At 42.5% G+C, this 14,661-nt stretch overlaps 2 protein-coding genes across 2 annotated transcripts in view; one reads left to right on the top strand and one right to left on the bottom strand.

Annotated features, from left to right (window-relative positions):
* LOC146847661 (uncharacterized) overlaps positions 1–8,645 on the top strand; it is an 88,958-nt gene extending 80,313 nt beyond the window's left edge. The window contains exon 2 of the mRNA XM_085651783.1: positions 2,257–8,645. Within this exon, the coding sequence (XP_085507909.1) occupies positions 2,992–4,881 (1,890 nt within the window). The 5' untranslated portion in view covers positions 2,257–2,991 and the 3' untranslated portion in view covers positions 4,882–8,645. The remainder of the gene's footprint in view (positions 1–2,256) is intronic.
* Positions 1–14,661, bottom strand: part of LOC146847660 (uncharacterized) — a 229,423-nt gene that overhangs the window by 208,105 nt on the left and 6,657 nt on the right. Inside the window, exon 2 of the mRNA XM_085651791.1 lies at positions 1,193–1,280. Coding sequence (XP_085507917.1) covers positions 1,193–1,267 — 75 coding nt within the window. The 5' untranslated portion in view covers positions 1,268–1,280. The remainder of the gene's footprint in view (positions 1–1,192; positions 1,281–14,661) is intronic.

The raw sequence follows: 14,661 nt of genomic DNA, 5'->3' as shown, positions 1-14,661 counted from the left end.
ACCTGGTTAAAGATGTAACTGACAACTATGCTTTGCTATTGTAAGCAGTTCTGTTCCCCCTCCCACTTTGCTCACTAAGTGATCTCCCATCTGCCCATGTTTGTCGGTAGTTATTCCTGTGTATGCTTGTACCTTCTATTTGTAACTACATGCTTACTCTGCAACAAACTCTGTATATAGCACCATGGTCTGTGACTTCAATGTACTACCTCAGGCAGCACTTGAGAGTGCGGTGTGGACGTAGTCCCACTCATGGGTGATTAATAAACTTGTTATTGGAATTCCAGCTTCAGTGCTAATCTCCGTTTTGTTGGTCTACGGACCCGTGGACAGAGAAGGGTGACCCTGCACCGTTGTGCTCACTAAAAAGCACATTTCCACACCTTCTCTGTTTGTACCTCATAAGCACCTGCCTGTGCACCTCCACTGTTTGTACCTCATAAGCACCTACCTGTGCACTTCCTCTATTTGTACCTCACAATCACCTACCTGTGCACCTCCTGTCTGTACCCCATATGCATCTACCTGCGCACCTCCTGTTTGTACCCCATAAGCACCTACCTGTGCATCTCTTGTGTCTGTACCCCATATGCATCTACCTGCGCACCTCCTGTTTGTACCCCATAAGCACCTACCTGTGCATCTCCTCAGTTTGTACCTACCAGTGCACCTCCTTTGTTGGTACCTCATACACACCTACATGTACATCTCCTCTGTTTATTCCTCACAGGCATCTTCCTGTGCACTCCTCTGTACTTCATATCCACCTGCTTTCTAAACTCCTCCTTTTTTAATATCTTATAAGCACCTACCTGTGCACCTCCTCTGTTTTTGCCTCACAAGCACCTATTTGTGCTCCTCCTCTCTTTTTGCCTCACAAGCTCCTGCCTTTGTCCCTTCTCTGTTTATAACTCACAACCACCTACCTGTGCACCTCCTTTGTTTATACCACATAAGGACCTACCTGTGCACCTCTTCTGTTTATAACTCATAAGCAGCTACATATGTACTGGCTTTGTTTATACCTCATAAGCACCTGCCTGTTCACCTCACCTGTTTGTTCCTCATAAGCACCTACCTGTGCACCTCCTCTGTTTGTACCTCATAAGCACCTGCTTGTGCTCCTCCTCTCTTTGTACCTCACAAGCACCTACCTGTGCACCTCCTCGGTTTGTACCTCATAAGCACCTACCTGTTCATCTCCTCCCACTCTGGCAAAGCCCCATCCAGTCACAAAGCAGCTTCTTGGGCACCAAATGAACAACATTAAGTCAGATAACCTGGAAAGTTAGAAAAAGGAAAACGAATGATTAATATGAATACATCTGTTGGCTGTCTGTATTTGTCAAGTAAATTCTTGGTTGTCATAGATTCTCTAAAATAAGGACTAAATTACTGATATCGTTGAATATTACTTTACAAGTCAAAGCTTGTTTGCTCTATCTCTACGCATAATGTAAAAGCTGGACATTACCATAAACCTCTCTCTCTGTTTTACAAAGAACCCCTGCACTGGAAAAAGCTGCATCTTGAAATGCACCAAGGTCTGAACTTTATCCTAAGGGAGAGTTTAAAGAATCTCTTTTCTGCATAATGTGTGCTTACCAGAACCAGGCCCTGCAAGTTGCAATATAGTTAAGGAGATGGACAGTATTCCCGACAATAAAAATCGACCTCAACGCACAATAATGCTGCTATCTTTTAGGTTAGCAGGAACCAGAAATGCTTGGACCAACCCCCAGTGGGGCTGAGAAAGTGGCAAAGATTACTTAACAAACAGCAAGGTAAAGACCCGAGTTGCCACTTTAGCTTATACAAAGTAAACGGGAAAGCACTGATGCATGTGAATGTAATTACCTTTGTTATATTCTTCCTGAAGAGTTACCGTTGTTATATACTTCTTGAAACTGAGGAATCAGTAGTACATCCTGATCGCTCTTTTCAACAATCTGGTCTTGAACGAAATCTTGATCATATGCATTTTCCTAAAGCTGTACCTGTAGCACCTGGGTGCTCTGTGATCGCCCTTTCTTTACTAAGTTACTCTGTGAACACTGGTAAATCGCCTCCTTTTCTGAATTAAGATGTGATGAGTTCAACATAACTCTTAGTTAAATATTTGTGTGTGGTGAAATATACCTTGCTCAGTTTCAAAGATGATAAAGAAGAGATGTATTTTACAACCAAATAAATATTCTGTATTCATATTCCATTACAATTGTATTTAGTAATTTTAAATCTCTTTACATTCAACAGGAAAAAAGACTTGAATGCACGCAAAGATCATCAATAATGAAGCTAATACTTTAACTCTGCAAAACAACTGTCAAAAATAACAAGCACCAGTATTCAGGAAAAGATAAGTACGGTCACCGACAGAGGAATTTGAACATGAGCTGACAGACCTCGAAGAAGCAGTTAAGAGCAATTCAATGAATGTAAGAATCTGAGCTGTGCACCTCCACACTACAAGACTAAGAAATGACCTGTAGAATATTAAGGCAACAACACTGACCAATCACCTTCTGAATAAACGGGTATCAAACACCAGCTTTGATCATGGAATCAGTATGATGTGGTTACCGCAGTGCTCTTTTACCTAAATAATAACAGACCATCATTCAGTGCTCTTAGTGTATTGTATACTCTTCCTGGCTATACCACAGCAACCAGAGAACAGCACAATGGAGTGGAGACGACCATTTGAAGGGTAAAGGAAAGGGGATTTCTGCTAGCGAAAATATATAGTACAGTCTTAATTTGTAACAACCAGAAGGAAGATCAATCTTTACGTTTAAGCATTAAGAAACCCGTTATCCAATCTAAAGACACAATCTCTTGCGAAGAAGCCTGACACTTTTTATGAGTGTGCCAAATAATTAGTAACCACTTTACTTACCAGTAAGCACTTTACTTTTAAATTGGAAATCAAATATCCTAAATACCAACACATACAGGAAATGTGAGAATAACACAAGTGCTTTATCAACCATGTTGGCTCTTCAGGAAGCACATTCATGGGAAGTGAACACATATATCCCCAATCCAGAGGTACTAACCAAGAAAGAAGAATCATACACATGCAGTGAGATTTTTAGTTTGTCATCAGTATTAAAGCACCATCAGCCAACTCATACAAGAGAAGAATTTTTCTATTGCACTGAATGTGTGCTAAGTTTTAGTCATTTAGCACTCCTAAAAGAGCATCAGCAAACACACACAGTGGAAAAGCCATTCAGATGCAGCGACTGTGTAAAGAGTTTTAATCTGTTATCACACCTCCAAAGACATCAGCAAACACACACAGGGGAAAAACCATACCATTGCACTGAATGTATGAAGAGCTTTAGTTCTTTATCACACCTCCGAAGACATCAGCAAACACACACTGGGGAAAAACCATACCATTGCAATGAATGTGTGAAGAGCTTTAGTCGGTTATCAAACCTACAGCTACATCAGCGGACACATACTGGGGAAAAACCATACCATTGCAATGAATGTGTGAAGAGCTTTAGCTGTTTATCACACCTCCAAAGACATCATCTAACACACACTGGGGAAAAACCATACTTTTGCAATGAATGTGTTAAGAGCTTTAGTCGGTTATCACACCTACAGCTACATCAGCGAACACACACTGGAGAAAAACCATACCATTGCACTGAATGTATGAAGAGCTTTAGTCGGTTATCGCACCTCCAAAGACATCAGCAAACACACACTGGGGAAAAACCATACCATTGTAATGAATGTGTGAAGAGCTTTAGTCTGTTATCACACCTCCAAAGACATCAGCGAACACACACAGGTGAAAAACCATACCACTGCAATGAATGTGAAAAGAGTTATAGTCAGTTATCACACCTCCAAAGACATCAGCAAATGCATACAGAAGAAAAACTATACCTTTGCAGTGAATGTGGAAGTAGTTTTCGCAAATCTTCAACTTTAAGGAGTCATCAGCGAACCCACACAGGGGAAAAACCATATCATTGTAGTGATTGTGGAAATAGTTTTAGTCAGTCTTCAACATTAAGGAATCATCAACGAACTCACACAGGGGAAAAACCATTCAAGTGCAATGAATGTGTGAAGAGTTTTTGTCAGTTATCTATCCTACAAAGACATCAGCTAACACACACAGGGGAAAAACCATTTAAGTGCAGTGAATGTATGAAGAGCTTTAGCCAGTTATCAAACCTAGAATGTCATCAGCGAACACACACAGGGGAAAAACCATATCATTGTAGTGAATGTGGGAAGAGCTTTAGTCGGTTAACACACCTTGAAAGACATTATCAAACACACACAGGGGAAAAACCATACAATTGTAGTGAATGTTCAAAGCAATTTAGTCGATTCTCACACCTCCAAAGACATCAGCGAGCACACACAGGGGAAAAGCCATACCATTGCAATGAATGTGTGAAGAGCTTTAGTAGGTTATCCCACCTCCAAGTACATCAGCGAGCACACACAGGGGAAAAACCATACCATTGCAATGAATGTGTGAAGAGCTTTAGTCGGTTATCTCACCTCCAAGTACATCAGCGAACACACACAGGGGAAAAACCATACCATTGCAATGACTGTGTAAAGAGCTTTAGTAGGCTATCACATCTCCAAAGACATCAGCGAACACATACAGGGGAAAAGCCATACCATTGCAATGAATGTGTGAAAAGCTTTTGTCAGTTATCAGATCTCCAAAGACATAAGCAAACACACACAGAGGAAATGCAATTCAGGAGCAGTGAATATGTGAAGAGCTGTAGTCGATTATCATGCCTACAAAGCCATCAGCAAATTACAGAAGATGATAAAATTACAATTATGTGGGACTTTCTAATGCCGGAGGATGAAAAGTTGATTATCTAAGACCCAACTTCCAAAAAAAGAAGAAAAAACTATTTCTTGAATTATAAAAGTATTTGTTGTCAGCGATTACTCATTTCTTTTTAGGACAGTGCGGACTAAAATAATAGACACAGTGTTGGTTTTTATTTGCTGAAATAGACTGCTAAAGAAAGACACCCAAGCACATCTGACCTTGCTACCTGTAAAAACAACTCTATGAACAATGCTTGAACCAGTAAGGAGTTTTTATCTAACTTTAGGGATTAGTGATAAAACCTATAATCCCTATGCACTCCAGACAGTTAAACAATCTCACACTGGTGAATAGTCACAGCTGACTGTGGTGTTTGGTAGTTTTCTGCAACATTGCTGGCTCAGTGACATCAGCCAGAGAACGGTGTCCGAAAGTAGAATTGAAAGTTGGAAAAGGTGAGCTGTCGCTCTCTGAGTTAATGTTTGCAGTGCATGGCACCCACCTCTCCCTTCCACACAAGCCCTGATGCAGAAGAAGTGATACTCTTTTCCATCATCACATGTTTCTGTAAATGAAGCCACAATAGTGGCACTTCTCTGCGTGTCCGACATCGAGCTGGATCTTTGGGAGATTTGGTAGCTCATCAATAATTATGTATGAGTCACAGTTAGATTAATTATATGTAAATATATTTCGTGAATTTCTTATTTGCAGAGCATTATTCAATTAAATCCTAACTGTTGAAAGGACAGAATTAGTGCATGATGGCAAAATTCTTGCTATGAGAAAGAGATGTTGAAAAGTTTTGCTCTTAATAGGTTTCTGAAGCCTTGACGGTTAAGTAAAGATTGAATCTTGAGCAGTTAAGAATTGCTGCTGTTAGGAGCTAGAATTAAGACTCATCGACTCACAGCTTCACATTCTGGAACCTTGGTTATGGAAAAGAAATCTGGATACATAACAAAAGGAACATGAATGATTTCAGGTTTGTTTCTGAGCATAAAGGAACCCTCTTTTATATAAACGCCGCTGGTAAATTCATGGATTTATAAAGTATGTGCTGCCTCGTGAACAAAGAGTGGAAGTCTGTGATGAAGATGAGACTTCCTCAGACCACAAATGCCACTGATGCAGCATTCTGCGGCATCTTAAGATGAAGTCTGTTGCTGGAACCCTATGTCTATGACAAGCTCATGAACCTCCCGTTTGACAGGGTATGCCTGTTCGGATTTGACATTAGAGACATTCAAAGCCAGCAAAGCTACAGCCCACTTCTTGGGACTTCAACTGCCACCTCCTACAAGAGATTATTACCAATTTTAGTATTTTCATGGCTTGTTGAGGGAATTTCTCTTTTCTCCATGTCAACCCTAACCAGCTCCAATCCCAGCAGTAGCAAAATCCTCTGGTCAAATAGTATAGGGGCAGAGTCAGAGTCCTCCTCCTCTGCTACACCAGCAGGATAGCAGATCTAGTTCACTTATCCTAACGCTCACAGCATGAGGGAATGGGGGTGTCCTCCATTCGCCTGGCCCGGAAGGCTGTTACTTTGGATCAGTAAGTCCTCCAACTCATAGAACAAGGCTATGCCCTTCCATTCCTCCAGGCTACACCACCTAGTCACCTGTCTGTCCTCCCCACCCCATCTGGATGTATTTTTCCATTCTCAGCAAGAGGATGCAGTACTCGTACAGAAAGGAGCTATGGTGCTAGTGTCAGAGTTGGAAGAGATGGAAGGATGGCTTTCTGCATCTGATCCTGGACCTCAGAGAATTGAACTTCTGCCTCAAAAAGTTCAATAGGCAGACCCTAGCTGAAGTGTTACTGTGTTGGAAGATGGAGATTGGATGGTGTCATATGACTGTAGGATGCGACATTCAGAAATGTGTTCCTTCTCTCCAACTCAGCACATGAGTCCAAGTTCTGAAGGGCCTATGAATCCTGGTCTGTTGGGTTCTGCTTTCTCCTAGTCCCACATGCACTTTGGCACATGAGGGCCCTGCAGTGGTTCCTCTGCAGGCAGTGGCTATAGGATGTGGAAAACCAGTCACTCCCCATCATAATCTCCCCCAGCTCTGCAGCAGAAGTGGTTTGGTGGGGAAACAAGGTGAACCTGAGTTACAGGATGGCTTTTGCTCCCCGTTGAGCTGTGGTTATGGTAGTAATAGATTCTTCCATTTCAGGGTGGAGAGCTCCCCAAGAAGAACTGGGGATCAGAGGCCTCTGGTCTCTGGAAGAACAGGTTCCACATATCAACTTGTTGGAACGGCAGGCACTTTGGCTGGTGCTCAAGGCTTTCCTTCCCTCCATCCAAGGTCGGTCAATCCAGATCTTGATGGTCAACTCAACAGCGATGTGGTATGTCAATAAGAAAGGTAGAGCAGGGTCTCATCTCCTTTGCCTGCAAGCATTGAGACTTATCATGGACACACTGACAAGGGATTTGGCTCACCACCAGCCACGTACGAGGATCTCAAAATGCCAACAGCGTCAGGTAACTTTATCCTGCCAATCATGTGTGGCGTATACCACTGGATGTAATCCAGGACATCTTCACCAGTGGGATACTCCTCAGGTGGATTTTTTTTGCCTCTTCAAAAATGCAGGTGTTAGACATCATCCTGACCCTCCACAAAGTCCGTCAAAAGAAAGAGTTACTTACCTGCAGTAACACAATTTCTGTGTACACTCTATCTACCTGTAGATTCCTCATTGACCCGCCCTCCTCCTTGTTTAATGGATGTGTTATAGGGAGAGTTAATAAGATCCCAAATTCATGTTGGTACTTCACCACTCTATCAATGTCAATCAGTAGCTGGTCTTGAAGGCTGGGAAAAAATGGGTGAAGCCTAAAGTCCTTGTGCTGGGATCGGCGCTTTATGGCTTTAGGGAAGTCATTGGATGCCACTTCCAGCGCTGATGCGAACCAGCGCCTCCTACAGACTATGTGAGAACCTTGAAGTTTCCGGATCCAGATTGGCACCTGAGATTATTCTACTGGTGAGTAATCTGCAGGCAGATAAGATAGTTACCATGGGTAATTAGCTTTTTTCTTCCTAGTCACATGGCTACTTCTCTGTGTGACATGGCGGTGTTCACTGAGAATTGTCTTCTCCACCTGAGCTGAGGGCACTGGGGATGTTTGACTAATTTAAATGGTTAGTTGATTGAGAAATCTGTCCCTAGCTTTCAGTGCGGACGTGCAGAATAAGGAGGTGCACATAGTCACTATGGCACCCAGTTGTGTGACTTCAAGGAAACAAAAAAAGGAAAACAGAATTTCAATTAGCCAAGCTGCTTTTATCAATGTATTGTTGCCCTTAAAGTGAAAATAATAATTTTTAAAAAGCTAATGTGAGAAGCTGTAAATATGTAATAACTTTCCTCCTAATATCACATGACCTGAGTGTTCTGTAATAACTGGCTAAAAGTATGAAACCTACTGAAACTAGAGAGGAATTGTTTAAGTATGCAAGTTTTAAGTTATAAATTGACGTCATTAGCCTAAAAAATCATGTCATCCATAGTTTGGGGGGAACTGCTGGTACATTTTTCTGCAAGTTTAATTTAACCATTGGTCTTTTAAACTATGTATCCTTTAAGTTAGTTTTTAGACATTAGATGTAAGTTATACTTTTGGTACAGCAGTTCCTTGTTTTCCTACTACTATGAATGAACTATGAATTGATTAACTAATGTTAATTTGCATTTTTGTCATTGATGTATTCATCTGTACTATTTTTGTAACACTTTCATGAAATCTGCATTAATGTACAATAAATTCTCAAATAAATCTTGATTGATTAATTAACTTGCATTCTGTCAACTGTTCTGTGATTTTCTTATTTGTGTCAATGGAGAATACTTGAAATGAATGTGTAGGATCTTCATCTTCGGAATGAATAGCCTTTTGTAACACTGTTGGCCAGTCAGGCTCCTAACGTGAGCCTTTAAGACCAACGGCCCACGGTAGATGTTCCTGCACTTGTGAGTGCAATTGGCATTGGCCCGGACACCCCCTAATACCGCAACAAGACTCCTGAAGATGAATCTCCTTCCGGCCAGAGGTTGATCATAACAACATGGTTGCTGTTGCCACAACTCCAGTGGTTCTGTGGCCCGTGGAGAGGGCTGATGGGGCACCATTGCCCATGTGGGTTCCCGGAGCTGGTAGAGCGAAGTCTCAGGGGATGGCACGGGACCATGTTTGCTGCTGGCGGTCTTTGCAGTTCCCTTCCTCATGGGCGTATGGCTGTGTGACACCGGGTGGATCTGCTATCTCCTGTACCCAAGCTAATTAGTGGGTTGTTCGTGTACATGACACAACACTGTCAAGCTTGAGGTTGGGAAGATTTAAGGGTGGCCTCAAGCCCAGTAAAATTCAATAGAAGTGTGCTCGAGATCAAAAACTCTAGCTTCAAGAGAGGACCACTTCTCGTCAAGGTGTTGAAGAGAAGTGGTGGTTTCCAAAATGAATGGTCCATTAAGTCTTCCTTTTTTTTATTTTTTTTATTGAGAATTTACTGGTGTCATACATAGATTTATACGAATACATTGTCTTATCAGTCCTATAGATCATGAAGAAAGCACAAAATAAGATAAGCCATAGCACATACCTATGATACAAAACCAGGTTGAATATAAACAAAAGCAGTGGAATTACATCATTCATGATCAGGAAATAAAAGCTGCGAGGATTATGTACTTGAGCTTCTCCAGCTAGCGATTGGTGCCCATATATTTCTGCCCATTTCCCTTACTTTATTGTTTTATAATTCGTATAAACAAGATTCAATATTGTGTATCCCAAGCAGCCTTGCCATCCACATTTGGAAGGTGGGGGGGAAGGATCTTTCCATCCTGCAGAGATAAGGATACGCAACACAGCAGCAGAAATAAAGACCAAAGCTTCCGCAGTGCTGCACAGTTCAATTTTCCTATCTACACCTAATAACAACAGTGTAGGGGATAGAACAATTCTACATTTTAACAGCCCCGTCAAAAAATTTGAAATTTCCCTTAGTGTCGTGGATAACTTATCGCACTGATAAAACATGTGAATTAAATCCGCAGGGCCAGTCTGACACCTAGGGCACTTATCATTCTCCACCACTCCCCACGCATACAACTTCGCCGGAGTAAAATACAAGTTGAACAACGTTTTGTAATGCTGAGCCCGTAGGTTAGATGAGCGCAGTAGTTTCTTATTTAATGTAAGAGCTAAATCTAAATCCACGTCGGGATCGCCTAATTTAGCTGCCAATGCGGATTCTGTTTTCTCCAAGTCGTCTTGCGTACCCGCCATTAGGTGATTATAAATATATTTTATTTTATTTCCCCCATTCCCTAAGTAGTCCAGCAAGGGGAAGCGAGTTGATGCCGAGATTCTCGGTCTAATAGCCATCAGCGTTTGGACTAACTGACCATACAAAAGCCAGTGGTTAGACGGAATCCCATATTTAAGCTGAATCGCTTCAAACCCAATAACCGCCCCCCCCCTCCAGTATATCCCCTATAGTCCTGATTCCTTGTTCATTCCAGAGCGGGCTGTTCATGTCCATACCCAAGTACGGGAACAGGTTAGAGTTCCATAAAAGAAGATGCACATTAAACTTGGGAATCTCCAGCTGCTTTTGAATAGCTTTCCACGTCCCCCAAACCCCGCCCATGATCTTAAACCTAACCTTCTTATAATATCTACGATCTACCTCCCTCAGAAGTAACCCTACTGCCTTCTTCCCCAATAAGAGCTCAAAAATAGTTGGGGGATCCCAACTGTCTCCCTGGGCCACTGTTAGACTAGCGTCCTGTTGAAAAAGTATTGACATATGAGCCAGAAGCCATGAGAGATGATATAAACGCAGGTTTGGAAGGGCCATACCCCCTCTTTCATACGGGAGTGACATGAGCTTCATAGAATGCCTGGTTTTCCCAAATTGCCAAATAAACCTGTTAAAGATTGCTTCCAGATTTTTTAAATTTTGTCATCCAACAAAAGGGGGATGGCACGATACAGATAAAGGACCTTCGGAAAGATTGACATTTTAAGGACGTTTACCCTCCCTACCAGAGAGAGATGTAAAACGTCAAGTCTTTTTAATTCTGCTTCAATCGATCCCATAAGGGGGCAATAATTTTCAGTATTGATCTTATCCACTGCTGCATTGATCCTTACCCCTAAATAAACTGCTGAGTCCACATATCTGCTATCTGACTTGATAATATTCTTGGTACAAATAATCTGGGTCTTCCCCTCATTTAGCAGATACCCAGACCTGCTACCAAAGTCCTTTGCCAACTCTACGAGTGCAGACATCGCCTGCTGTGGATCGGTCGTAAGAATCGCCAGATCATCAGCATACGCTAACAGTTTATTAATATACCCATTAACTATCACTGGGCTAATCCTTGGACAATCCATAATTCTATGAATCAGGGGATCTATATATAACGAGAAGAGTATCGGGGAACAGGGGCAGCCCTGACGCGTTCCTCTCTTGATCATAATTTTGTCCGAGCTCTCTCCCATTACCAACACCCTAGCCACCGGATCTTTATACATGGCTCTAAGAGCTTTAATAACCTTTGGGCCAAAACCCCTTCCTACAAGGATACCCCAGAGATATTCCCAGACTACGTGGTCAAACGCTTTCTCTGCATCGAGGAGAATCATGGCCATCTCTGCCCCCCTAGCGGCATGGGCATCAAACAAAGCAATAGCTCGACAAGTATGATCCGTAGTGCCCCGCCCGGGCACAAACCCATGCTGCCAAGGGGAGACAAGACCGCCAATGACCCTCCCCAGCCTTTTGGCCCAGATTTTTGAATATAATTTAGTGTCCGCGTTAATAAGTGATATAGGCCTATAAGAGCCTGGGTTCTCCTTGGGTTTGCCCTTCTTGTGGAAGATGATTATATTGGTCTCTTTCCACGAGTCTGGAATATCGCCTGTTCACAAAATACCATTAAAAAGATCTAGCATAATAGGAACAATCTCGGATTCAATACTTTTGTAAGCTTCTAAGGGGATTCCGTCAGGGCCTGCAGCCTTCCCAGCAGCAAGTTCACGTAAGGCATCCTTGATCTCACTTCCAGTGAAGTCTCTGTCTAGCTCTTCTCTAAGTAATTCATCGAGGACTTGGCCACCATTACCATTCTCCCCCATTTGTTGGTCTTGCTGATCAACTTGATGATTCTCGTAATCATACAATTTTTTATAGAAATTTTTAAAAACGTTTAGAATATCTTTAGACTCCGAATAGTTCTTGCCATCCTCTTGTATACTTGTAATAATATTCCTCGTTCTATCCTGTCTAATACGAAGTGCCAAAACCCTACCTGCTTGCTCCCCTGTCTCATTCCGCTTAGCCCTTGAGGCCTGATAATCACCTACCGCCTTCTGTGAGACTAATTTTTGTAGATCGGCTTTAATAATCGCGAGACTTCTTAGACTCTCCAACCCATCCATACCGCTACCAATATCCCTGATATGGAACTCCTCTGCCTTCGCTAGATCTACCATAAGCCTATCTAGCTCTAACATATCCGCCTTCCTTAAACTCGCTGAGCAACTGATGGTTTCCCCCCTAAAAGCTGCCTTAAAAGCTTCCCAGACACCGTTCCTAGATGTGCTGTAGCGATTTGCGTCAAAAAACTCCCCTGTCCATTTTTTAATGTGTTCTAAAAATCTTTGATCCGATAATAGCCTTCTTTCAAAGGTCCAGTTAGTGCGACTTTTCCCTACAATATCTAAACTACAGGATAGGATCAGAGGATTGTGGTCAGATATTATTCTTGGGATCTTCTTAATACAGACCTTATTCAATTCTGACATTGAAATAAAGAAGTAATCTAATTTAGAATACTTTTGAAACGGGTTCGAAAAATATGTATAACCCGGGTTCAGTGGTTCCTTTATACCCCATACATCTTTTAACCCATGAGAACTAATAAGAGAGGAAAAAGCCCGATACACCCTTGGTTTTCGTCCAGTGTAATTCAGTGGACTATGCCAGTCAGTTGAAATATTTAGGTCGCCGCATACTATCATTGGGGTTGGCCAATCCGCGAACTCTTCCTCAAGGAAATCAAATATATCTGGATCGTCATAATTTGACCCATAAATCGAACAGATTGTATATCCAATATTCATTTCTGCGATAACCCACCTACCCAAACTATCGCATTTAACCCTCTTCGCCCCCCCAATGAAGTTCTACCCAAGATTGCGACCCCCCTTATCGTAGAGGTCTGTGTTGTACAGGCTATCAAATCAAACCCTCTTATACAAAGTAAATTACGTTTAGCCCATGGCAGATGTGTCTCTTGCAAACAGATTATGTCTAACTTATTGTATCTAGCAAAGTGAGACAACTTTTGGCGCTTCTTCCAATCATTCAGTCCGCTAACGTTAACAGTACAGATATTAATGTTCAACATGATTTAAGTTCCTAACCTTTCTTACCATTCGAAGCCCGCCTAAAATCATCATATTTTGTAGCAAAAACTGAGACATAAACCACCTAGACAAGAAAACTACACCAAATCGAGACCATTCAAAACATCCTATCTCCCTGCAACACCAGATTATCTCTTTTTTACTTTTTTCCACCCACTCCCGATACTCCCGCCCCACTCCCCCCACCCTCCGCCTACCCCCCAACCCCCCCCACCCCCTCCCCTGCATTCCCATAAACGAGGCGCTCAGACCTAGTCTGTGCATGTGATGAAAGCCCGGTCGCCAGTGAGGAGTAAATAACACGAAACAGCCTGAAAACCTAAGAAAACCTATAAACCATGAAAGGAAGAGACATGGAGTAAAGCGCTATAGCCTTCAAGGTGAACCCTAACAAACATGAAAGTCAGACTGTTTCTCTTTGTCACAAAAAAAACCCAACATCAATTAGCCCAAAGAGTCAAGGAACTCCTTTGCCTTTATCTCAGAGGAAAAATAATTAGTCTTCCCATCATTAATAACCTTTAACTGAGCAGGGTTTATCAAATAGGCTTGCAGTTTCTTTTCCTAGAAAGGTTTGATAAGCTGGCGAAGTCTCCATCTCCTTTCTACCGTGGCGTGGCAGAAATCTGGGCGAACAAAGAAAGACAGCCCCTCACTAGTCCTCTTTGCCTCCGGTCTCGCCTTCTCCGCAATTAACTGCCTTAATACAAAGTTGCCAAAAAATATCAAAATAGCCCTTGGCTTGTCCCCTTCTTTCGCATTGCTCCGAACTTTGAAAGGAGTGCGATGTACCCTCTGAATTTCGCAGGGCCAGTTCCAACTGGAGAGCTCAGGGAACGCTTGGCCGAATAGTTTGATAATGAACGCTCTAATATCTAAACCTTCGGCCCCCTCCGGGATCCCCAGGACCATGAGATTGTTCCGTCTCAGTCTATTCTCCATGTCCTCAAGTTTCCATTGAATATCTGACATTTGCGAGCAGTGGGCATCTACTTTGATTACTGCTTCGGTAGCCTGGGCCTCTGTTGACAAGACCCTCTCCTCCAGGTTCGAAACTCTGTCACCTAATGTCGTACATGCCTTAGACAGCTTCCTCACGGCCCCTTGCATTTTCCTCAGGGCAGCTTGTGACTTCCTGCTATCTTGGCGAGTCTCCTCCCGGTGAGCGATGATTTCTTGATGTATTGATTCCAGTAGCGATACCTGAGATGCCTCTGAGCTAGGGCTTCCTTGCAATGGCATGGCTGATGAGTGATCCCATCTAAGCTCATGGTTAACCTGGCCCTTGGAGCCAGCCGCAGGCCATACCACTGTAATAGGAAGCTCTTGTTCCAGATCGCTTCCTGTGACCTGCATACTGCCATCCTGT

Source organism: Triturus cristatus, chromosome 4_1 (assembly GCF_964204655.1).
Source record: "Triturus cristatus chromosome 4_1, aTriCri1.1, whole genome shotgun sequence".
NCBI classification, from domain to species: Eukaryota; Metazoa; Chordata; class Amphibia; order Caudata; family Salamandridae; genus Triturus; species Triturus cristatus.
This window is presented reverse-complemented; position numbering and strand designations above follow the sequence as displayed.